Source organism: Leuciscus leuciscus (genome assembly GCF_965113295.1).
Source record: "Leuciscus leuciscus genome assembly, chromosome: 21".
Classification (NCBI taxonomy): domain Eukaryota; kingdom Metazoa; phylum Chordata; class Actinopteri; order Cypriniformes; family Leuciscidae; genus Leuciscus; species Leuciscus leuciscus.
The window spans coordinates 750148-776913 of record NC_138745.1 but is presented as its reverse complement, the minus strand read 5'-3'; the positions used below and the strand labels follow the sequence as shown (position 1 = coordinate 776913).

Below are 26766 nucleotides of genomic sequence, written 5' to 3'. Positions count from 1 at the left end.
TCTGAGTTTGTGAAACACTAACTCAACACCGTCACAACATCTGAGTGTGTGAAACACTAACTCAACACCAGGCACAACATCTGAGTGTGTGAAACACTAACTCACCACCGGCACAACATCTGAGTGTGTGAAACACTAAGTAAAAACCGTCACAACATCTGAGTGTGTGAAACACTAACTCAACACGTCACAACATCTGAGTGTGTGAAACACTAACTCACCACCAGCACAACCATCTGAGTGTGTGAAACACTAACTCAACACCGTCACAACATCTGAGTGTGTGAAACACTAACTCACCACCAGCACAACATCTGAGTTTGTGAAACACTAACTCAACACCGTCATAACATCTGAGTGTGTGAAACACTAACTCACCACCAGCACAACATCTGAGTGTGTGAAACACTAACTCAACACCGGCACAACATCTGAGTCTGTGAAACACTAACTCACCACCAGCACAACATCTGAGTGTGTGAAACACTAACTCACCACCAGCACAACATCTGAGTGTGTGAAACACTAACTCACCACCAGCACAACATCTGAGTGTGTGAAACACTAACTCAACACCGGCACAACATCTGAGTCTGTGAAACACTAACTCAACACGTCACAACATCTGAGTGTGTGAAACACTAACTCAACACCGTCACAACATCTGAGTGTGTGAAACATTAACTCAACACCAGGCACAACATCTGAGTGTGTGAAACACTAACTCACCACCAGCACAACATCTGAGTGTGTGAAACACTAACTCAACACCGGCACAACATCTGAGTCTGTGAAACACTAACTCAACACGTCACAACATCTGAGTGTGTGAAACACTAACTCAACACGTCACAACATCTGAGTGTGTGAAACACTAACTCAACACGTCACAACATCTGAGTGTGTGAAACACTAACTCAACACCGGCACAACATCTGAGTCTGTGAAACACTAACTCAACACGTCACAACATCTGAGTGTGTGAAACACTAACTCAACACCGTCACAACATCTGAGTGTGTGAAACACTAACTCAACACCGTCACAACATCTGAGTGTGTGAAACATTAACTAAACACCAGCACACCATCTGAGTGTGTGAAACACTAACTAAACACCAGCACAACATCTGAGTGTGTGAAACACTAACTAAACACCAGCACAACATCTGAGTGTGTGAAACACTAACTCAACACCGTCACAACATCTGAGTGTGTGAAACATTAACTAAACACCAGCACAACATCTGAGTGTGTGAAACACTAACTAAACACCAGCACAACATCTGAGTGTGTGAAACACTAACTCAACACCGTCACAACATCTGAGTGTGTGAAACATTAACTAAACACCAGCACAACATCTGAGTGTGTGAAACACTAACTAAACACCAGCACAACATCTGAGTGTGTGAAACACTAACTCAACACCGTCACAACATCTGAGTGTGTGAAACACTAACTCAACACCGACTCAACATGTGAGTGTGTGAAACACTAACTCAACACCGTCACAACATCTGAGTGTGTGAAACACTAACTCAACACCAGCACAACATCTGAGTGTGTGAAACACTAACTCAACACCGACTCAACATGTGAGTGTGTGAAACACTAACTCACCACCAGCACAACATTTGAGTGTGTGAAACACTAACTCACCACCAGCACAACATCTGAGTGTGTGAAACACTAACTCAACACCGTCACAACATCTGAGTGTGTGAAACACTAACTCAACACCGGCACAACATCTGAGTCTGTGAAACACTAACTCAACACGTCACAACATCTGAGTGTGTGAAACACTAACTCACCACCAGCACAACCATCTGAGTGTGTGAAACACTAACTCAACACCGTCACAACATCTGAGTGTGTGAAACACTAACTCAACACCGGCTCAACATCTGAGTGTGTGAAACATTAACTAAACACCAGCACAACATCTGAGTGTGTGAAACACTAACTCACCACCGGCTCAACATCTGAGTGTGTGAAACAGTAACTCAACACCAGCACAACATCTGAGTGTGTGAAACACTAACTAAACACCGTCACAACACTAACTCAACACCGTCACAACATCTGAGTGTGTGAAACACTAACTAAACACCATCACAACATCTGAGTGTGTGAAACAGTAACTCAACACCGTCACAACATCTGAGTGTGTGAAATAGTAACTCAACACCGTCACAACATCTGAGTGTCTGAATGAGACTGACCTCCGCTCTCGATGAGGACATCCAGGAGCTCGTCCATCTGCTGGCTGCGCACCATCTGCTGCAACACACACACAAACCGGGTCAGTGATCCACGCTTTCAGCACACCTGTCAGACAGTCAACGCCTGTTCTGTGGAAGCTTGTTTACGCCACGCCATGAAAAACTAGAAAGCTAATCGTGACATTTTATCTCACAATTCTGACTTTTCCTCCCTCACAGTTCTAATTATCTCTAAACTCGGAAATAAAGTCATTCAGATAAATAAAGTCAGGGTTTAGAGAAATAAAGTCAGGATTTAGAGAAATAAAGTCAGGGTTTAGAGAAATAAAGTCAGGATTTAGAGAAATAAAGTCAGAATTTTGAGAAATAAAGTCAGTATTCAGATAAATAAAGTCAGGGTTTAGAGAAATAAAGTCAGTATTTTGAGAAATAAAGTCAGTATTCAGATAAATAAAGTCAGGGTTTAGAGAAATAAAGTCAGGATTTTAGACAAATAAAGTTAGAATTGTGAGTTATAAACTCAGAATTACGAGAAATAAAGTCAGAATTGTGAGTTATAAACCTGGAATTGCGAGAAATAAAGTCAGAGTTTAGAGAAAGAAAGTCAGGATTTAGAGAAAAAAAGTCAGAATAGCAAGAAATAAACAGAATTACGAGAAATAAAGCCAGAATTTATAGAAAAAAAGTCAAGATTTAGAGAAATAAAATCAGAATTTACTGAAATGTGAGAAATAAAGTCAGATGTGCAAAATGTAAACTTAGAATTTTTAGATAAAAAGTTAAATGAAAATAATATTCTGTGGTGGAAATGAGGTTCCATACGGTTTTGAGAAAATTAAATATATGAACAGGTTTTTGTTGTAAAGTGTTGTTGGAAGTGTTGTAGTTACGCTAGCCGATGTTTAGGACAGAAATCACTATAAAGTACAGCAGGGTTTCCCAAACAGAGTGAAGCGCAGCACTGTGTTCATTTACACGCGTGCCGGTGTTTTCAGAGTGTCAGAGCGTCTCGATTCACAGGAAACACTGCAGATCTCTGCTTGTGCTGCCAGTTTATCGTGAGTTTGGGAAAGCAGCGTTCGCTGGGTTCACTTTATCTACACGTTCACATAACTGCATTTTTGTGGGCAGAAGTTTACAGCATTTCACCAATATTCCTCCAAAATAAAAGCGTTTGTAAGCGAAGAATTAAAGACATAAATATTAGTATTGTAACTTGTAGTGTAAAATAAAATTATTATAATTTAATTTTACAGTACAATTGTAATTTACTGCAGTAATTTATTTAAACTAGTGCTGGGCAACGATTAATCGAAGTGTTTACATAAAACACTATAATTATTTTGTATATATAAATACACACACATGCATGTATATATTTAAGACATTTTTTTATTTATATATAATATAAATTGTATATAAATATATATATAGTATACATGCAAATATGTCTTAAATATATACATGCATGTGTGTCTATTTATATATATATATATATATAAAATAATTATACACAGTACACTCACTCACAGAGAGAGAGAGAGAGAGAGAGAGAGAGAGAGAGGCGTGTTTCAGACAGCGCTCGAACACCAAATTGATTTTCCTTGCCCTTGAACAGACACAGATACACATAATTATGTCTAAATATCCTCTGCAAGTATTCTCTCGGTTATGTCATAAGTGACCTGTTGAAAAAGAAACCGGATGTTTGTCAGTTTCGGTCTTATATTCCTGCAGTTGTCTGTGTCATAAATGTTAAAAAAGCAACAAAAAATACAGCTTTAACAAAGATGAACCTAGATTTAATTTCTAAAAAATAGTGTTATTTTACATTTAGGCCTAATTATTAATTTCTGTACCTGAACACTACTGTTAGACTTTGTAAGTTTGTTATTTAGTTTGTTATTTAGTTTGTTTATTTGTGTATTTGTTCTTATTTTATTACTTTACTGTTTGTTTTTAATAATATTTATCAGTGTTTAAACTTTATCAGTTAGGCTAGTAGTTTTTACTAGCGTACTTCAAGTGAGCTTTAAGTAATAAATAAATAAATAAATATTTATTATATATTTTATTTAAATTTTTTTTTGCTGATCTGAAAAATGATCCGATCCGTGGCTCAAAAACCGTAAATGATCCGAACCGTGAGTTTTGTGATCCGTTGCACCTCTAGCTAACTGTAAGTATGAGAGGGGTTTCCCCGAAGCACACAGGACTGTAAGCTCTACAGACGCAGCAGAAGCGTGAGAGCAGTGAGAGTGTGTGAGAGTGTGTGAGTGTGTGTGAGAGGACAGCAGCGAGACAGAAGCCGAGGACGAGCTGCTTTACCCGTTACACAGAGGGACACAGGACAGTCTGAGCTACAGAAGACAGAGCTGGATGTGGGAGACTGTGTGTGAGTGTGTGTGAGAGTGTGTGAGAGGACAGCAGCGAGACAGAAGCCGAGGACGAGCTGCTTTACCCGTTACACAGAGGGACACAGGACAGTCTGAGCTACAGAAGACAGAGCTGGATGTGGGAGACTGTGTGTGAGTGTGTGTGAGAGTGTGTGTACCTGTTTCACAGCCTCCTCATAACACGGGGGTTTACTGAGGGACACAGGACAGTCTGAGCTACAGAAGACAGAGCTGGATGTGGGAGACTGGGGCTCGAGGTGCCGGGGAGAGTGAGATCGAGCCTCCTACATGAGGAGACAAGCGTTACACAGGAGCGAGAGGGACACGAGACGCTGTGTGTGTGTGTGTGTGTGTGTGTGTGTGTGTGTGTGTGTGTGTGTGTGTGTGTGTGTGCGTGTGCGGCGGAATCTCAGGAGGATGGTGTAAACTCTGACCCAATGACAATCAGATTGTGTGAGAATCTTGACCAATTCAAAGATGTGCAACAAAACATTGGTCAACCATCTTTAACCCTCTGGTGCTGTACGCGTGTCGGTCAAAAATGACCAATTCTTCTTATTATTTTATTTCAATGAAAGGAATGTACTATATTTTAGTTTGATAATGTTTTCGGTTTAATATTTTGTATTTTTAGGGGATTTTATGGCACTAAATTATATTTCCGCTGTATTTATAATCCATGTATTCACTTTTTGAGCAAAGACCGGAAAATTTAATTTCCAACTTAAACTGTGGTAAATCTTGAATGCTTTAAAACACAGACTGAAGTTTGATCTCTTTTCAAAGACGACACTTGGCAGATTATTGCTGAAGTGAGAAAGTTTTAAAAAGTGAACTTAAAAAATTACGTTTATTGATATGAAAAATGTTATGCTGTTAAAATTATATGAAATCTATATTTTCAAAAACATGTTTTACTCTAAAACTGCAAGAATATCAAAACCATAAATCTAAACAAGTTGTGTTCAAAATTTAAGCCTGATATCTCATAAATGATCTTTCAGTGAGATGTTGTTCGGCTGCAGTACCAAACGCTTCCACTAGAGGAAACTCATCTCATTCATTTCCAATGCGCTCGTTTCTGACCGCGAGGAGCTCAAGTGTGACTATTGTTTACAGGACCATTTAACCTTTATGAATCATATCCATGATTTTTCTGTGTTCACATAGAAAGTGGCAAAACTGTTACCAAGTTTCGTACCATTCGATGAAGTAAAAAAATTAAACAATAAAAATCGTAAAATTTTTCAGCCAAAAATGACCGAAGAGCACCAACCGACGGCCAGTGTAACTGAGACTTACTGTTGCAGGAGGTGCAGAACAGAATACGTGACGCTTTGACGTGTGATGTTTAGTGAGTGAGTGAGATGAATTAGTAGATGAATTGGACTTCTTCACGTACTTTCTGCTGCAGGTTTGCGCTCTTGTTCTTGGACGAGCCTCTGGGGTTCATGCTGTTCTCTGGACTCGTGTAGAGCGACTGAAGGCATCTGTGGTCTGATGGATACGAGCAGCTCGACTGACACACGCTTTTCTGCTGTAACTGTGACAGAGAGAGATGTTTCAGCAGTCAGTCACAAACATGTGTCTGTGATTAGAGCTTAAAACATTTACATTTACATTTACATTTATGTATTTGGCAGACGCTTTTATCCAAAGCGACTTACAGTGCACTTATTACAGGGACAATCCCCCTGGAGCAACGTGGAGTAAAGTGTCTTGCTCAAGGACACACTGGTGGTGACTGCTGGGATCGAACCAGCAACCTTCGATTTACCAGTTTACCAGTTCAGTGGTTTAACCCACTAGACCACCATCTCCACGTTGCCCACGTAAAACACGTGCCAAGTACTTTGATTTTAAATAAAAAAATTCCCCTTGGAATCAATGTCAAAATGGTGGCCAGTGAAAATGCAGTGGGAATAGTATCTTTGGAAAACCAATAGCCACAGTGACTGGTGAGCAAAAAAGTTTGTCAAGTCCTGTATACTGTATACCTAGAATGACTTCAGGGTGAGTAAATCATGGAGTAATTTTCATTTTTGGGTGAACTATCCCTTTAATGAACAGATGAGTGTGAGATGGATCGTGATCGTGACGCACCTGCATGTTGCGAGCGGGTCTGTGCGAGTCTCTCAGCAGGAACGGTTGGACAGGCGACTCAGGCTGAGGACTGGAGGAGGGTTTAGTAACGGGAGACTCCTGAGGAGAACACTGAGGACTCATGAAGGCGGAGAGACTCGGGTCGCAGTGACCCACACACACTCCGTTCCCCTGCTCGGAGGATAGCGGGCAGCTGGAGGACACGTGCTCCTGCTTGACCGACACGCCATAGCCCTGCTGGACCTGAACCGGAGGCTCCATAATCACAGGACACTCGCGGCTCCTCTTGTGGAGCTCAAAGCGCAGCTCCTCCACCTGCCTCTGCTCCTGCTGGAGCTTCCAGCGCAGCTCCTCAATCACCTTCTGCTTCTCCACCAGCATCTTGTCCTTCTCTGCGTCCGGGCCGAGGGGTGGAGACGACAGCGTGCCGTCGCTGAAGCTGTCGGGCAGCGAGAGGTCCGAAGAGGCCGGGGAGATGGGAGGCGAGGAGCCGCTGCTGCAGAACGGGTAGAAGCCGGGCCCGTGGGATGCCGGGGACTGATAGGAGGATCCGCTGGGAGTCACGGGGAACGGGCCGGTGCTGACGTCCCCGGAGCCCGATGGAGAAGCACAGCTGGAGTCTTTAAAGGGACGCAGGCGCTCGATGAGAGACGTTTTGGTGCCGGAGACGGGGAGGCCTCGTATGCGCAGTTGCTGTCGCAGTTCGGACACCTGAAGTCACAGAAGACAAGAGTTTCAGGCTTTATAAGAAGAAGCGTTTTTGTTTTTTATTTAAAGGGGACATATCATGATTTTTACGTGTTTAAGTTCTATAATCGGGTCCCCGGTGCATCTACCAACCCGGAAAACGTGAAAAGTGACTTTGTTTTGATGAGCCTTTCTCTTTATCTTTACCAAGTTTCGTACCATTCCGATGAAGAATTTTTTTTTAAACAAAACGAATGTAAAAAATTTCGGTCAAAAATGAGCGGAGAGCACCAGAGGGCGTATAAGCTTTGGGTCATCATCAGTACCTTCAGGTCGTCCAGGTTGTTGGGCAGCGGCGCGGGACTGATGGAGTTGAGAGAGTTGATAGAGTTGATGGAGTTGATGGAGGACGGACTGCAGTAGTTGCTCTTCACTGGAGATGACGAGCTGCTGCTACTGCCAGCTGAAGCACATGAGGCCTGCTGCTCACCGGACGACCTGATACACACACACACACACACACACACACACACACACACACACACACACACACACACACACACACACACACACACACACACACACACACACACACACACACACACACACACACACACACACACACACACACACACACATCAGTGAGAATGCTGGAAACAACTCTTTCGAAAAAACACCAGTTTTCACTGAAAAGCACCTATAATAATGTTGTAATAAATGGCCATAACTTGCTTAGGGATTGTTGCATGAAGACAACATTTCATCTGGAAATCTAGAACATCCAAGTATAACTTTCTAAAGGGAAACTTCAAGGAGGTCCTGTTTGACTTTGACCAAATTTTTTTCTTAAATCTGATAAATGTATCCATTCTCAGACAAAATAAATGTAAAATTGGTACTTTAAATGAAATACTCTTAAAACTTGATGCTGACTGCTATAATGGGTAGAAAAACAGAGAAAAGTACAGGAGAGTCAGGTGCCCTAATAAAAAAGTATATATTTAACTATACAGTTCAAAAGTTTGGAGTAATTACATTTTTTCAATGTGTTAATTTTTTTTAAAGAAGTCTCTTCTCCCCAAGACGGCATTTATTTGATCAAAAATACAGTAAAACAGTGAAATATTATTCCATTGTAAAACAGCTGTTTTCTATGTGAATACATGTTAAAATATAATTTATTCCTGATCAAAGCTGATTCAGCATCATTACTCCAGTCTTCAGTGTCACATGATCCTTCAGAAATCATTCTAATATGATGATTTGCTGCTTTTGAGCCCTATCATCTTCGAGTATCTGCAATGAACATTGGCGTGCGAGATGTGCATTTCGTGCCCTGCAGCTCGGATATAAATACGGAAGCTGATGCACGCACCTTTTGTTTTTCGCTGAGGAGCCGAGATCGCGAAGGGAATGGTAGGAACCTTGGCCACGTATCCCGTCTGGGGTCTCGGGATCACGTGAGAGTTAGCCGGGCCGAATTCTAGGCAAGATTCGTTGACCGAAAATGCATGCAGATCCCCTACCCTCTTGACCTTCCTCAGAGGAATGGGCCAGGCAGGGGCTGTCGCGAGGAGCACTAGTTCCAGGGTCTGTGCAAGAAGGCTCACTGGGGGAAACGCATATTTGCATAGGCCTCGGGGCCAGCTGTGTGCCAGTGCATCTGTGCCGAGGGTTCCGTCGGTCAGGGAGAAGAACAACTGGCAGTGACGTGTCCGGGGAGTCAAACAAATGTACCTGGTTGGTAGAGTGCCTCCAAATCAGCTGGACCACCTGGGGATGAAGTCGCCACTCTCCCGGGAGCGTAGGCTGTCGTGAAGCTCATCGGCTACACGGTTGAGCAGGCCCAGAATGTAAACGGCACGAAGCGACCTCAGATGCCTCTGACTCCAGAGGAGGAGATGGCGGGCGAGTTGTGACATTAGGGGCCTGAGGGTGACAAGGCATAGCGTCGTACACCGCCAAGCGCGCCCTCTTGGGACCCAGGGGTTTCAGAAATTGCTCTTTCCATTAAGTTTTGGCAGAACAAAAAGTTGAAATTGTGAAATATTCATAAAGTCCTTAGCCACTCCACCATCGAGGGTGGTGAGGAGGAAGGAGCCACTAGGACGGCTTCTAGCAGAATAAGGTAACGTCCACGTCCTAGTGAGCTCCTCATGCACCTCTGGGAAGAAAGGCACAGCCTGCCCAGAGAAACCAATCGTCCAGCCTAGAAGACTCATGACTTGGGGGTGGGTTCCACACAAGCCCAACCTTTTCGGTGGCCCGGGAAAGCATAACCGCCCATTCTCGGTCCGTCTCGGGAAATGCTACACCTCCTGGAGGGAGGCAACTGCAGCCGAGTCTTCATCCCCAGAGGACTGAAGATCCCCCTCCGCTGCTGCGACCGACATCTGATCGTCAGCTGGAGCCCCAAAGGAAACGACTGGTCGTCCGTGTGAAGGACCAGCTCCTTCGAAAGCTCCAACGGCCGCGGTGTTTGAGAGGCTTGAGGGCCCCACGGAGAATGACTCGGCGGAGAAGCCCTCACGGTAATCCTCAGATCACCCTGGCTAAGCGCCGAAGTAGCCTTCAGCGTGCTGAATACCCAACCATGAGAGGCAACTAATGTGGCCGTCAGCTGGCGCCAGGGAATGACCACACCCAGAAACGCACAGGCGGAATGACATCCTGAAAAGGACACAGTGTCACGCCTGTGTTTTGCTCTTTTGTGAAGAAAATCACTCTTTTAGATCTGTCAGTAGTGCTGAGGCACTCAGGGAATGGCCGCAGGGCACAGCAGAGATAGTGCACCGCTTCCGTATTTATACCCGCGCTGCTGGGCACAAGATGCAAATCTCGCACGCCAATGTGCATTGGCTTGTTCTGTAGATATTCGACGATGATAGGGCTCCCTGAAGTGATCCCAGTTACGTTGGCACGTCGACGTAATGTTGAACGTGACCGACTGAAAGGGAACAGTGTAACATTACAATTTAAACGTTTGGCATCAGTAAAAAAAAAATCTGAAAGAAATGAATACTTCTATTCATCAAGGATGTTACAAAAAGTTATAATGTTACAAAAGATTCTATTTCAAATAAATGCTGTTCTTTTGAACTGCCAATTCATCCAAAATGTGATACATGTGATAGCAGATTCTTTGATGAATAGAAAGTTCAAAAGAACAGCATTTATTTGAAATAGAATCTTTTGTAACATTATAAATGTCTTTACTGTCACTTTGGATTCATTTAATGCAAAAAACAGAACTACAGAACATCCCTTTATAGGACACAATGATTCAAGTGTGTACATGACGTAGTGTATCCGGTGATACTTGTGCTTCTGACAGCTATCTGAATGATGTTTGGACTCACTTGTGCTGGTTGATCTGGTAGCTGAAGCTGGTCTGCGAGTGTGTCTGCGAGTGTGTGTGTTTCTGCTGGCTGAGGATCTGCAGTTGTAGGAAGAGCTGCTGTTGTTGAAGCAGACGAGCGTACGCTGAGTCCATCTGAGCCGGAGGAGAACGCTCGGCCTTCTGGTCCGGTGGGATGTACTGGTGGTACTTCAGCTTCTTCACTTTAGGCTTGATATCTTTGGGTTTCTTGTGGCGGTTCTTCTCAGACACTTTAGACTGCTTTGCACAGGAAAAGAACAGAAGATTCGAGGAACGTCATGCAATGAGCAGATATCAGATTTACAGTGAGCTTATTATTTGATGAGGACGTTTTACCTTGACCATGGCTTGAACTGGGATCGGTGTTGTTCCCTGGCCGTCGCTCATGTTCTCCTCTGGGGTTTGAGCGCTGCCGTCTTTGCTCTGAGGGCCCTTAATAATACATTATTATACCGTTAATTGTTATTAACCCTGTAAAGCCTGACATATTAAATAATAATACTAGTTATTAACTTCTATATCTAGTTATACATTTTAAACATACATGAAATAATCAAGACTTCACTAACAGGTTAAGTAAAATATAATATATAGTGCATATATTTAGCGAATGAGTTCATTTCTCTAGCGAACTAACAAGTTGTGGAAACTGAATGACTTGCCTGAGGTAAATTATGTGACATTTTGTTTACAAGCCGTTTTATTGACGTCTTTTCCGCCTTTGAAACACTGGTTGAGCGATTACACGAGTTATGATTCGTTTTTTGTGTTTATTGTGTAACTGGTGTTTGAGAGGAAGAGATGGTCGCGTTTGATTTGATTTGATTTGATTTGATTTGATTTATTTGACAATAAAAGTTAAAACAAGTACAATCAAGCCCAAAAGACCAATTCATACACATTTTAAAAAACAGTCGAGGATAAGATACACAATAAAGCCACAGGGTTCACTCGCGCTCCGCCGATTATCAGTCACGCCACATTAAAGAGCGCCAAAAAAAGTTGAAAAGTTAAAAGTTTTCTGTTTGCAGTTGTAAACGGTGTTGTGTAAGCGAGATAATAACGAATATTTCGTACAACGAAAATGAATCAATTAAAAACTTAGTTAAACTGGAATTTGACTTTCTTCTAGCTCTGCTGTACAGCCAAAGCAATCTTTGTTGCATTATTTTCCTGTTATCACTGCTTAGAAACAATCTGTATTGTATAAAGCGCTACATAAATAAAGTTGACTTGACTTAAACTATCAAAGGACTGCATGAACTTTAGAGACTGTATCTAATATGAATCAGTAGTCTTAAAGGGTTAAACAAATATAAATAATGTCTTCTGTTAAACATTACTGCAAAGGTCAAACCTTGGAGTTTCCAGAAGTTGGTACGCAGGTGACATTGTTTATAAGATTGATGTATATTTCCCAAGTACCTTGCATTTAATAAATGCCACACATGAGGTGATTATTATTAAACATGTACATCATTTACAGCTTTCACAATCCACAACGCTAAAGTAAATATTCCGCACACGCTTTTTTTTTGTAGCAACAGGTCATGAGGATGTGATGCCAGGCACATACAGCGAGTCATTTATTATCACCAGAGAACGGGCAATCATTCTAACATTCACAAAACACTGCGTCAGAAACACACTGATCTCAGGCTCCGAGTCAAAGAGCTGTCAGACGGATCCTGAGCAGAGCCTGCAGTTCCCTGAACCTCCACAGGGGGCCGAAGATCTCAACCACCTGAACATTTAAAGGGGTGGTTGATTATGATTTCACTTTTCTAACTCTAGTTAGTGTGTAATGTTGCTGTTTGAGCATAAACAACATCTGCAAAGTTACAACACTCAAAGTTTAAAGCAAAGGGAGATATTTGCTTTTAAAGAAATTGCTTTTTAAGGACTACAACAAACGACTAGAAGATAACTACACATAAGCTTCATAAATTCATCAACTAATCATTCAGAAATGTCCTGTTGCGTCTACATGTTGTCACTTCTTCTTGAGTCTCTCTATCATTGTCTGACTCCGGTTTGAACATAAAAGGCTAAAAGTTTTTGAAATGTTCAGTGCATGTGTGTGTGAGGTAAAAGTACATGAGCTGTTGAAGCTCCGCCCCCTGTGCCGGGAGCAGCAGCTCATTTGCATTTAAAGGAACAGACACAAAACGGTGCGTTTTTGCTCACCCTCAAAAAGTGACAATTTTAACATGCTATATAAAACTAGAAAAAAAAGTTTGTTGAGACAAACTTTAAGTTGCCTTGAGAAAGCCGGACCAGAGAGTTTGAAGAAGTTTAAAGTATTTTGAAGTTTAAAGTAGTTTAAAGTTTGATAGATAGATTAGTTTGAAAGAAAGAATAGTTAGAAGAAAAAACAGATTAGTTAGAAAGGAAAAGAAAGATCAGTTTTGTAGTATATAGTGCCGCGCACATATACTAAGGTTAAATAGTGCCCGCTCAGAGGCGGAGGGATTGATATGTGTTGTGGTTGTTGGAGCTTGTTGTCAGCGCAGCTGCTGTGATTAAATGCAAACAACTTACCTGTTGTCATCCTTCCACTCGCCACGATGCACGTTATAAAAGGTTATTAAAAGAAACTACTACATGGTGTCAGAAGCTGGTCCAGTGCGCCGATAAAAAAAAAAAAAAAAATTTTTTTTTTTATTTTGCCCAAGTTAGACACGGACTTTTACTAAGGGCTAAGCTAGCGTCAGCGAGCAGGCAGCTACGCTCGAGAGCGGGGAAGAGATGGAACAGTTCAAACTACCGTCCCCGCTGGTGCTAACAGGCAATATAAGTGAAAACTGGAGAAGATGGGAACAACGCTTTCAAATATACATGACTGCAAGTGGTGCTGACGGAAAGGAAGCTAAAGTACAGGTAGCTATCTTACTGCATGCACTCGGAGAAGATGCTCTCGAGGTATACAACACACTAGACGTTGTACAAGCAGATGAAGCAGAGCTAACAGTGGATGATATTTTATATGCATTTAAAGCATATTGCCAGCCAAAGAAAAACACAGTGTTTGAAAGACATCAGTTTTGGGCTCATCCCATGTCAGAGTCAGTCACCATTGAGAAATATGTGACTGAGTTGAGACAGAAAAGCAAAGACTGTGAATTTGGTGCATCAGAAAATGACATGATCAGAGACAAGATTGTGTTCAGTTTGAATGATCCACGGCTCAAGGAAAGGCTGTTAAGAGAGTCAGATCTCACGCTGGAGAGGGCGATCGACATCTGCAGAGCAGCGGAGACTGCCAAAGCACAAATACAAGCAATGAGTACTACAACACAAGAGAGAGCAATACATGCAGTGAACAAGACCAAAGGTAAAGACAACCAACAATGGAAACAGGGACGAAAACTACAAGTCCAGAGTGACAGCAGGAAAATAAAGGATCAAGTGTGCAGGAAATGTGGAAAGTCACATCAACCAAGGCTTTGCCCAGCATTTGGAGTCTCGTGCCGAAAGTGTGGTAAGCTCAATCATTACGCAAAGATGTGTGAGACTACAAAAGCAACACATAAGATGAAAATGCATGATTTGAGCTCAGAAATAGACACACTTTTCATTGGGACAGTGAATATTGACCAAATAAGCACTAAAAGAGACAATTCATGGTATGCAGACATAGATGCTGGAGACATGTCTGTTAAGTTTAAGTTAGACACAGGAGCAGAAACAAATGTACTACCACAGGCTGTGTACAAAACACTGAAGAGAAAAGCCAGGCGTGAAAAACGAATAAACTTGCAACTAAAACCGACAAAGACTGTGTTGGTGGCGTACGGTGGTGTTAAGCTGAAACCAGAAGGGACAATCTCACTGGAGTGCTCCAATGCCAAAACCAAATCCAACCTGCTGTTCTATGTGTCAAACCACTCAGACACAGCTATCCTAGGCAAGGATGCATGTGAAGCGTTAGGTCTGATAAAGAGGATGGACATTGACACGCTCGAAGTCAAGTTCCCAACTACAAAAGAGGAGCTGCTAAAACAACATGCGAGTGTCTTTGAAGGACTTGGTGAGTTCTCAGGTGAACATCACATCCACATTGACCCTACAGTCACTCCTGTCATACATGGCTGCAGGAAAATACCACTGGCAGTTATGGACAGACTGAGAGACACGCTTGATGACCTGCTAAAAGCAGACGTTGTTGAACAAGTGACTGAGCCAACGACATGGGTCAATAGCCTTGTAGTCACAGAAAAGAAAGACAAGAAGAAGCTGAGGGTTTGCCTAGACCCTACTGACTTAAATAAAGCTATTTTGAGACAGCATTACTCTATTCCCACAGCAGATGAGGTGTTATGTAAACTAGCTGGTAAGAAAATCTTCACAGTGCTGGATGAGAAAGACGGCTATTGGCAAATAAAGCTGGACAAGGAGTCGTCGCTACTGTGCACTTTCAACACGCCATGGGGGCGCTATAGGTTTAAGCGCCTACCATTTGGAATCAAGTCGGCGAGTGAAGTTTTTCAGCAACGCAACTGCGAGACATTTGGGGACATCACGGGTGTTCACATAATTGCTGATGACATGATTATCGCTGCATCCACAGAAAAGGAACACGACGAAATACTGCAAAAAGTGATGACTAGAGCAAAGGAGGCTAACGTCAAATTCAACAAAGAGAAGATCCAATACAAGGTGAACAGTGTTAAATACATGGGTCATGTTGTGACCTCAGAGGGTGTTAAAGTAGACGATGCAAAAGTTAAGGCAATAGTTGACATGCCATCACCCACAGACAGACCGGCTCTGCAACGAATGCTTGGGATGATCAAGTATCTCTCACAGTACATACCTGGAGAAGCCACAGCCACAGCGCCACTGAGACAGCTGCTGAGAAAGGACAGTGCTTGGCAATGGCAACACGAACATGAGGAAGCTGTAAAGAGTCTAAAAAATGCGCTTGTAACAGCCCCTGTTCTCAAATTCTTTGACCCAAAGAAAGCTGTCGTGATACAAGCAGATGCATCCAAGGACGGTTTAGGCGCATGTCTAATGCAAGATGGACATCCCATCGCCTATGCATCCAGAGCTCTAACTGACACAGAGAAAAACTATGCACAGATAGAGAAGGAGCTTCTGGCTATCGTGTTTTCAGTGAAGCGCTTTCACCAGTACGCCTATGGAGTCAAGGTTAATGTGCAGTCGGATCACAAACCTTTGGAAACGATCCTGAGAAAGCCACTGGGAACAGCTCCGTCCAGACTACAGCGGATGCTACTTCAGCTGCAACGCTACGACCTGAATGTAATCTACACGCCAGGTAAAGAGTTACTGATCGCAGACACACTCTCACGAGCAACTACACATGAGCAACAGAGTCAATGTGACATTTTTGACGAAAAAGTGATCTATGCTCTTGAGCCAACAGAGGCCCTAAGCCCAGAGACCCTGGTACAGTTAAAGTTTGAGACACAAAACGACGTCATATTGCAAACGTTGCTGGACATTCACAGGCAGGGCTGGCCACATCACAGAAAACAAGTCGACAAAAAGGTGATACATTACTGGCCTATTAGGCACTCTGTGTCAATAAGAGAAGGAATAATGTTTGCAGGAGACAGAATTATTCTACCAAGTAAAATGAGGTCAGACATGTTACAGAGGCTGCATGTGGCACACCAAGGCATGCAGCGCACCAAAGCTCTGGCCAGAGTACACTGGTATTGGCCAGGTATGTCAAGAGACATTGAAAAAATGGTTGAGGAATGTGCAACTTGCCAGCAGTTCCAACCTCGCCACCAGAGGGAGCCGATGATCTCTCATGAAATCCCAGAGCTTCCTTGGCTGAAAGTAGGAGCTGACATATTTGAAATCAGTGGTCAGTCATTTCTTCTGGTTGTAGATTATTTGTCCAAATACCCGGAAGTACTAAACATAAGAGACAAGACAGCACACACAGTCATTAACAAGATTAAATCGGTATTTGCCAGAGTGGGAATACCTAAAGAGATTGTGTGCGACCATGTGCCTTTTGCAAGCCAAGAAATGAGAAAGTTTGCCACAGCATGGGGAATTAAGCTCACTCACTCCAGCCCAGGCTATGCGCAGTCAAATGGCCTGGCCGAGAGAACAGTGAAGACTGTTAAGTACCTGTTAAAGAAGGCCAAACAAACCAACACTGACCCATTTCTGGCACTTCTAACTCTCAGGAACACACCCGTCACAGGTATGGGCTATTCTCCAGCACAACTGCTTATGGGCAGGGTCCTGAGAAGCACTTTACCCAGCTCAAGCACAGTGCTGCAACCTGCAGTACCAACTAATGCACATTCTACTCTTCAGGACCTCCAGCGAAGACAGCGTGCTTATTACAACAGAGGCACAAAGAAACTTCCGGTGCTGCCGCTTGGTGGGACTGTTCACATGCAAACTGAACGAGGATGGCGTCCTGCTGTTGTCAAGGCGAAATGCGCTGAACCACGGTCCTATGACATAGTGACATCATCTGGACAGCAGTACAGGCGCAACAGGAGACACCTGAGGAAGACACCCAGTAACATTCAGGTGTATACTGAACCGGACTGTCTCGATGATGAGCAAGACAGCACCCCAGATGCTCCTACCGGTGCTGATGAGACTGCATGTATGGAGCCTTCTCCTCCTCCACAAATGGGTCAAACCAGAAGCGGCCGAGTTATTAGGCCTCCAGTTAGATTCAGAGACTATGTGTTAAGCCAATAAGTGCATACAATATTGGGCTGATGTTGTGTTTATAAAAAAAAAAAAGAAAAAAAAAGGGAAACAGTAGATCTGCAATGACATGTTCAGTTTAAGTTGAATGTATCCCTGATTGATACACATTGAAATATTGTTTCAGCTAAGCTGCATTTTACATCTGCTAAAGATAAACTTTTGATTTTGTTTGTTATAAGAAAGGAGGATGTAGTATATAGTGCCGCGCACATATACTAAGGTTAAATAGTGCCCGCTCAGAGGCGGAGGGATTGATATGTGTTGTGGTTGTTGGAGCTTGTTGTCAGCGCAGCTGCTGTGATTAAATGCAAACAACTTACCTGTTGTCATCCTTCCACTCGCCACGATGCACGTTATAAAAGGTTATTAAAAGAAACTACTACAAGTTTGATAGATAGATAGATAGATAGATAGATAGATAGAGATTAGTTTCAATGAAAGAAAGATTAGTTAGAAAGAAAGAAAGATTAGTTAGAAAAAAAGAAAGAACGATTAGTTAGAAAGAAAGAAAGATAGATTAGTTAGAAAGTAAGAAAGATAAGTTAGAAAGAAAGATAAATTAGTTAGAGAGAAAGAAAGATTAGTTAGATTAATTAGAAAGAAATGAAGAGATTGGTTAGAAAGAAAGAAAGAAAGAAAGAAAGAAAGAAAGAAAGAAAGAAAGAAAGAAAGAAAAATTAGTTTGAAAAGAAAGAAAAATTAGTTAGAAAGAAAGAAAGATTAGTTAGAAATAAAGAAATATTAGTTAGAAATAAATAAAAGTATTCAGTATTCACGTGTTCAGCGCTGGTGTGTGTAAGTGACTCACGTGTTCAGTGCTGGTGTGTGTAAGTGACTCACGTGTTCAGTGCTGGTGTGTGTGTAAGTGACTCACGTGTTCAGTGTGTGTGTAAGTGACTCACGTGTTCAGTGTGTGTGTAAGTGACTCACGTGTTCAGTGTGTGTGTAAGTGACTCGCGTGTTCAGTGCTGGTGTGTGTAAGTGACTCACGTGTTCAGTGCTGGTGTGTGTAAGTGACTCATGTGTTCAGTGCTGGTGTGTGTAAGTGACTCGCGTGTTCAGTGCTGGTGTGTAAGTGACTCATGTGTTCAGTGCTGGTGTGTGTAAGTGACTCGCTGGTGTGTGTAAGTGACTCACGTGTTCAGTGCTGGTGTGTGTAAGTGACTCATGTGTTCAGTGCTGGTGTGTGTAAGTGACTCGCGTGTTCAGTGCTGGTGTGTAAGTGACTCATGTGTTCAGTGCTGGTGTGTGTAAGTGACTCGCGTGTTCAGTGCTGGTGTGTGTAAGTGACTCACGTGTTCAGTGCTGGTGTGTGTAAGTGACTCACGTGTTCAGTGCTGGTGTGTGTAAGTGACTCGCGTGTTCAGTGCTGGTGTGTGTAAGTGACTCATGTGTTCAGTGCTGGTGTGTGTGTAAGTGACTCACGTGTTCAGTGCTGGTGTGTGTAAGTGACTCGCGTGTTCAGTGCTGGTGTGTGTAAGTGACTCGCGTGTTCAGCGCTGGTGTGTGTAAGTGACTCGCGTGTTCAGTGCTGGTGTGTGTGTAAGTGACTCACGTGTTCAGTGCTGGTGTGTGTAAGTGACTCACGTGTTCAGTGCTGGTGTGTGTAAGTGACTCACGTGTTCAGTGCTGGTGTGTGTAAGTGACTCACGTGTTCAGTGCTGGTGTGTGTAAGTGACTCGCGTGTTCAGTGCTGGTGTGTGTAAGTGACTCGCGTGTTCAGTGCTGGTGTGTGTAAGTTACTCACGTGTTCAGTGTGTGTGTAAGTGACTCACGTGTTCAGTGTGTGTGTAAGTGACTCGCGTGTTCAGTGCTGGTGTGTGTAAGTGACTCACGTGTTCAGTGCTGGTGTGTGTAAGTGACTCGCGTGTTCAGTGCTGGTGTGTGTGTAAGTGACTTGCGTGTTCAGTGCTGGTGTGTGTAAGTGACTCGCGTGTTCAGTGCTGGTGTGTGTATGTGACTCACGTGTTCAGCGCTGGTGTGTGTAAGTGACTCGCGTGTTCAGCGCTGGTGTATGTAAGTGACTCACGTGTTCAGCGCTGGTGTGTGTGTAAGTGACTCGCGAGTTCAGCGCTGGTGTGTGTGTAAGTGACTCGCGTGTTCAGCGCTGGTGTGTGTGTAAGTGACTCACGTGTTCAGTGCTGGTGTGTGTAAGTGACTCACGTGTTCAGTGCTGGTGTGTGTGTAAGTGACTCACGTGTTCAGTGCTGGTGTGTGTAAGTGACTCGCGTGTTCAGTGCTGGTGTGTGTAAGTGACTCACGTGTTCAGTGCTGGTGTGTGTAAGTGACTCGCGTGTTCAGTGCTGGTGTGTGTAAGTGACTCGCGTGTTCAGTGCTGGTGTGTGTAAGTGACTCACGTGTTCAGTGCTGGTGTGTGTAAGTGACTCGCGTGTTCAGTGCTGGTGTGTGTAAGTGACTCGTGTTCAGCGCTGGTGTGTGTAAGTGACTCATGTGTTCAGCGCTGGTGTGTGTAAGTGACTCGCGTGTTCAGCGCTGGTGTGTGTAAGTGACTCGCGTGTTCAGTGCTGGTGTGTGTAAGTGACTCACGTGTTCAGTGCTGGTGTGTGTAAGTGACTCACGTGTTCAGTGCTGGTGTGTGTAAGTGACTCGCGTGTTCAGTGCTGGTGTGTGTAAGTGACTCGCGTGTTCAGTGCTGGTGTGTGTAAGTTACTCACGTGTTCAGTGTGTGTGTAAGTGACTCGCGTGTTCAGTGCTGGTGTGTGTAAGTGACTCACGTGTTCAGTGCTGGTGTGTGTAAGTGACTCACGTGTTCAGTGCTGGTGTGTGTAAGTGACTCGCGTGTTCAGTGCTGGTGTGTGTGTAAGTGACTTGCGTGTTCAGCGCTGGTGTGTGTAAGTGACTCGCGTGTTCAGTGCTGGTGTGTGTAAGTGACTCGCGTGTTCAGTGCTGGTGTGTGTATGTGACTCACGTGTTCAGCGCTGGTGTGTGTAAGTGACTCGCGTGTTCAGCGCTGGTGTATGTAAGTGACTCACGTGTTCAGCGCTGGTGTGTGTGTAAGTGACTCGCGTGTTCAGCGCTGGTGTGTGTAAGTGACTCACGTGTTCAGCGCTGGTGTGTGTAAGTGACTCACGTGTTCAGTGCTGGTGTGTGTAAGTGACTCGCGTGTTCAGTGCTGGTGTGTGTAAGTGACTCACGTGTTCAGTGCTGGTGTGTGTAAGTGACTCACGTGTTCAGTGCTGGTGTGTGTGTAAGTGACTCGCGTGTTCAGCGCTGGTGTGTGTAAGTGACTCGCGTGTTCAGTGCTGGTGTGTGTGTGTAAGTGACTCACGTGTTCAGTGCTGGTGTGTGTAAGTGACTCGCGTGTTCAGTGCTGGTGTGTGTGTAAGTGACTCACGTGTTCAGTGCTGGTGTGTGTGTGTGTAAGTGACTCACGTGTTCAGTGCTGGTGTGTGTAAGTGACTCACGTGTTCAGCGCTGGTGTGTGTAAGTGACTCGCGTGTTCAGTGCTGTGTGTGTAAGTGACTCGCGTGTTCAGTGCTGGTGTGTGTAAGTGACTCGCGTGTTCAGTGCTGGTGTGTGTAAGTGACTCGCGTGTTCAGTGCTGGTGTGTGTGTAAGTGACTCGCGTGTTCAGCGCTGGTGTGTGTAAGTGACTCGCGTGTTCAGTGCTGGTGTGTGTAAGTGACTCGCGTGTTCAGTGCTGGTGTGTGTAAGTGACTCGCGTGTTCAGTGCTGGTGTGTGTAAGTGACTCGCGTGTTCAGTGCTGGTGTGTGTAAGTGACTCATGTGTTCAGTGTGTGTGTAAGTGACTCACGTTTTCAGTGCTGGTGTGTGTAAGTGACTCATGTGTTCAGTGTGTGTGTAAGTGACTCACGTGTTCAGTGTGTGTGTAAGTGACTCACGTGTTCAGTGCTGGTGTGTGTAAGTGACTCATGTGTTCAGTGTGTGTGTAAGTGACTCACGTGTTCAGTGCTGGTGTGTGTAAGTGACTCATGTGTTCAGTGTGTGTGTAAGTGACTCACGTGTTCAGTGCTGGTGTGTGTAAGTGAGTCATGTGTTCAGTGTGTGTGTAAGTGACTCACGTGTTCAGTGCTGGTGTGTGTTGGCGAGGTCTTGTTCTCTGAGAGCGACTCTGGAGAAAGACTCTCGCTGCTGCTGTCCTCCTCAAACACATACGAGTCCTCGGGCCTCGGGAGCTTCCCATGGGAACCTGAGAGAAGAGGGACAGTGAGATAAGGGACTCACACACACACACGAGGATAACAGATCAATCTGAGAAGACTAACAGAGCAGAGATGAGACTGTGTGTGTGTGTGTGTGTGTGTGTGTGTGTTAGGGTTCATACATCGGGGTTCAGCTGAGACGATGGACTTCATGACGAGTGTGTGAGATTATGATGCAGATTCTGAGTGTTCTGCATGTTTCTGTCAGGTGTGTGATGTGTGTGTGAGATTATGATGCAGATTCTGAACGTTCTGCATGTTTCTGTCAGCTGTGTGATGTGTGTGTGAGATTATGATGCAGATTCCTCAGAATCCTCTGAACAAACACTTGATGTGGAGTCTGTGTTTACTATGCGCTGGGACCGTGTGTGTTCTCCCTCAGATCACATGTTTCAGACACACTGATGTAAACACTCGCATGTTCCCCGGAGCGGTGTGTAAACGCAGTGTATGAGGTCGAGGCCGACGGTTTATACGAACTCTGCTGGAAGAGGAGTGTGTTTTACGGAGACAAACAGCAGCTGTATTTAGATCCACCCTTTCACTGGAGATCAAATGAGCGTTTCTCTGTTTCTCTGTTTGACTCGCTGTGATTTATGTGTCTCCATCCAAACCTCCAACAAAGGTGTTTCATCAGACGGAGACGCTGTACACACTTCAGATTAAAACCGCCTTTATATACAGTCAAACCAACATGTATTCACACACCTTCAACATTTCTCACATTATCACAGTTTATTCGCTATAGTTTAGAAAATGGTAATAAAATATGAGCAGAACTCAGTTGATATTTGACTGGTTTTGTCCGTCCTTCTGTTAGACTGTCTCACACATGAATTATGTTGAATATCTGTCAGCTGTTAAATTTAACTACACAATTAGATAATACCAGTTTAGCTCAACCAATCACCAAGCAATGCTTCATTTTGTTCAGTCTGTGTGTAAAAAGAGCATTAGCAATTAAAGACAAAACACTTCAGAAAAACATGATCAGCTCAAAGTGTCTGAATAATGTCTGGTTTGACTGTAGCTGAAGACTGCATATGTGTGTCGTAATCTGCGTTTGTCAGAGAACTTTGAATAAAGTCTCCGTTCAAATGTGCATTAAAATGTGCCGTTAGTGCAGATGCTCTGATTCACTGATGCATCCATGGCTGTGTTTCCATCCAAAATTGAGAATTTAACTTGAATACTGCATAAAGCATGTTCAAGAGAACAAAAACCGTCACAAAATATCAGTAATAAACTGTAAGTTTCTGGTTGTTTTCCCCTCCATCATGAACGAGTGTCTCAGAGCGTCAGACGAAACACAGTAAACGCTGTCGAGTTCTCTGGCGTTCGGATGCTGGTGTTCGGGAACACACTCGTGTGTGTGAGACGCTTCTGGAGGGAATTAAACTAAATCATTCTGATCACACACTTCGACTCCGGCGTTTCAGAAACACCTAACCAACATTAGAGACGCTGCAACGCCATTGGTCCACTGCTTACTCCAGTTATCCAATCACAGCTGACACTGAGGGTTAAGTTTCACATCGAGGGATTCATTCCGTAAACGTGTTTCCATCATAGTTTACGTGCATGTCCTCTAATCTGATAAAACAATTATCCGCCTCAATTGAGTGCATGTTTTATGTGCATTTTTAGAATTTATGCACATTTTGGCATTTCAATCCAGTGTTTTTTTATGTGATATCCAAAAAAAGGTGGATGGAAACACAGCTGGTGAGGAAAGAGTTAAAAATGTTGAGGTCAACGAAGTGACATCATTTGGACACTTTCTACACTATGATTGAAAGACAATAATTATTATTATTATTCATATTGTATTTATTCTCATATTCTCTTCTCCTCTATGTCTATAAATACAGTAATAATGGCAGTGCACAGGCGTTTTCCTCACACACACTGAGAGGATCTGAGATAGAATCAGCCGCTCGCTGGGCCTCGTCACAATATCACACACCGTCCAACATCAACAAGTGGAGGAAATAACTCTCACACACCAGTGAGTGTGACGTGTGTGTGCCCAGCAGACAACCTGATTGAAAGCAGTCCCTGCACTGATGGCAGCTCACATGCTCAGATATCAGACCAGTTACACACACACACACACACACACACACACACACACAACCAACCAAACAATCACACACACACTCGGATAATTGTCTTCACTCAAACACTCACTCACACACACAAAATTATACTTCCCATTAATATTATTATATTAATCTTTATTTTTATATTTCCAGTAAACAAAGTTTTTGTTGTTAAAACATTTACAAATTGTTTTGTTTAAGTTGTAGTTTGTTTAGAACATGAAACTACATGAAAGAAAGAGAACTTGGTAACTAGCTAAAATAAATAAATAAGTTTATGATTTTTTATTTGTTTATTACAGTTAACGTTAATTTTATTTCAAGTAATGAAAATGTTTTATTTTATTTTATTTTATGGTTTTGGTTTTAGTGTCAGTCAACTATAATAACCTAGTTGAAAAAACGTTAAAGAGAGAGTTTCTGTACTGATGTATTGAGAACATTATTAAACACCACATAACTTTGAACGAATGTTCTATTAACGTTACTGGAAGAACCTTTGACCATAACTTTGCCAGAACATTCCCTGTCAGCTGAGAAGAGGCTTTGGCTTTCAGGAGTTACTGAAACATCTAATAACTCTAGTTGAAAACAATCTAATAACTCTAATAATACCTGTTATGGCGGCTTGTTTAAGTGTGGAATGGACCGGGATGATGTTCTTCTCCACCAGCTCCAGTGGACCGGGTCTGAGAGAGATCTTCTCGTTCAGCTCATCAGCAAACCTGGCTCTCTTCAGTGTGTTCTGCGAGTCTTCAGCCACTGGATCTGTGTAATAAACACACACATGAAACACAAGCTCTTCCCTCAAACACACACATGAAACACAAGCTCTTCCCTCAAACACACACATGAAACACAAGCTCTTCCCTCAAACACACACATGAAACACCAGCTCTTCCCTCAAACACACACATGAAACACAAGCTCTTCCCTCAAACACACACATGAAACACAAGCTCTTCACTCAAACACACACATGAAACACAAGCTCTACACTCAAACACACACACGATACACAAGCTCTTCACTCAAACACACACATGAAACACAAGCTCTTCACTCAAACACACACATGAAACACAAGCTCTTCCCTCAAACACACACATGAAACACAAGCTCTTCCCTCAAACACACACACGATACACAAGCTCTTCCCTCAAACACACACACGATACACAAGCTCTTCCCTCAAACACACACATGAAACACAAGCTCTTCCCTCAAACACACACATGAAACACAAGCTCTTCCCTCAAACACACACACGATACACAAGCTCTTCCCTCAAACACACACACGATACACAAGCTCTTCCCTCAAACACACACATGAAACACAAGCTCTTCACTCAAACACACACATGAAACACAAGCTCTTCCCTCAAACACACACATAAAACACAAGCTCTTCACTCAAACACACACATGAAACACAAGCTCTTCACTCAAACACACACATGAAACACAAGCTCTTCACTCAAACACACACATGAAACACAAGCTCTTCACTCAAACACACACATGAAACACAAGCTCTTCCCTCAAACACACACATGAAACACAAGCTCTTCCCTCAAACACACATATGAAACACAAGCTCTTCCCTCAAACACACACACGATACACAAGCTCTTCACTCAAACACACACACATGAAACACAAGCTCTTCCCTCAAACACACACATGAAACACAAGCTCTTCACTCAAACACACACATGAAACACAAGCTCTTCACTCAAACACACACATGAAACACAAGCTCTTCCCTCAAACACACACATGAAACACAAGCTCTTCCCTCAAACACACACATGAAACACAAGCTCTTCCCTCAAACACACACACGATACACAAGCTCTTCCCTCAAACACACATATGAAACACAAGCTCTTCCCTCAAACACACACACGATACACAAGCTCTTCCCTCAAACACACACATGAAACACAAGCTCTTCCCTCAAACACACACACGATACACAAGCTCTTCCCTCAAACACACATATGAAACACAAGCTCTTCCCTCAAACACACACACGATACACAAGCTCTTCCCTCAAACACACATATGAAACACAAGCACTTCCCTCAAACACACACATGAAAAACAAGCTCTTCCCTCAAACACACACATGAAACACAAGCTCTTCCCTCAAACACACACATGAAACACAAGCTCTTCCCTCAAACACACACATGAAACACAAGCTCTTCCCTCAAACACACACATGAAACACAAGCTCTTCCCTCAAACACACACACGATACACAAGCTCTTCCCTCAAACACACACATGAAACACAAGCTCTTCCCTCAAACACACACATGAAACACAAGCTCTTCACTCAAACACACACATGAAACACAAGCACTTCCCTCAAACACACACATGAAACAAGCTCTTCACTCAAACACACACATGAAACAAGCTCTTCCCTCAAACACACACGTGAAACAAACTCTTCCCTCAAACACACATGAAACACAAGCTCTTCCCTCAAACACACATGAAACACAAGCTCTTCCCTCAAACACACACATGAAACACAAGCTCTTCCCTCAAACACACATGAAACACAAGCTCTTCCCTCAAACACACACATGAAACACAAGCTCTACACTCACACACATGAAACACAAGCTCTACACTCACACACGAAACACAAGCTCTTCCCTCAAACACACATGAAACACAAGCTCTTCCCTCAAACACACACATGAAACACAAGCTCTTCCCTCAAACACACACATGAAAAACAAGCTCTTCCCTCAAACACACACATGAAACACAAGCTCTTCCCTCAAACACACACATGAAACACAAGCTCTTCCCTCAAACACACACACGATACACAAGCTCTTCCCTCAAACACACACATGAAACACAAGCTCTTCCCTCAAACACACACACGATACACAAGCTCTTCCCTCAAACACACACATGAAACACAAGCTCTTCCCTCAAACACACA

The 26766-nt window shown here is 43.3% G+C and overlaps 1 protein-coding gene across 9 annotated transcripts in view; it reads right to left on the bottom strand.

The window, feature by feature from the left end:
* myocd (myocardin) overlaps positions 1–26766 on the bottom strand; it is a 52660-nt gene that overhangs the window by 3315 nt on the left and 22579 nt on the right. For 2 of the 9 annotated variants that reach the window (XM_082152099.1, XM_082152102.1), the window contains exons 3-11: positions 24410–24562; positions 21552–21679; positions 11129–11224; positions 10773–11032; positions 7740–7911; positions 6727–7437; positions 6026–6166; positions 4782–4907; positions 2228–2285 (exon numbers count right to left, since the gene is read on the bottom strand). In XM_082152099.1, coding sequence (XP_082008225.1) covers positions 2228–2285; positions 4782–4907; positions 6026–6166; positions 6727–7437; positions 7740–7911; positions 10773–11032; positions 11129–11224; positions 21552–21679; positions 24410–24562 — 1845 coding nt within the window. The remainder of the gene's footprint in view (positions 1–2227; positions 2286–4781; positions 4908–6025; positions 6167–6726; positions 7438–7739; positions 7912–10772; positions 11033–11128; positions 11225–21551; positions 21680–24409; positions 24563–26766) is intronic. The other 7 variants (XM_082152100.1, XM_082152103.1, XM_082152105.1 and 4 more) reach the window with 4 other exon arrangements.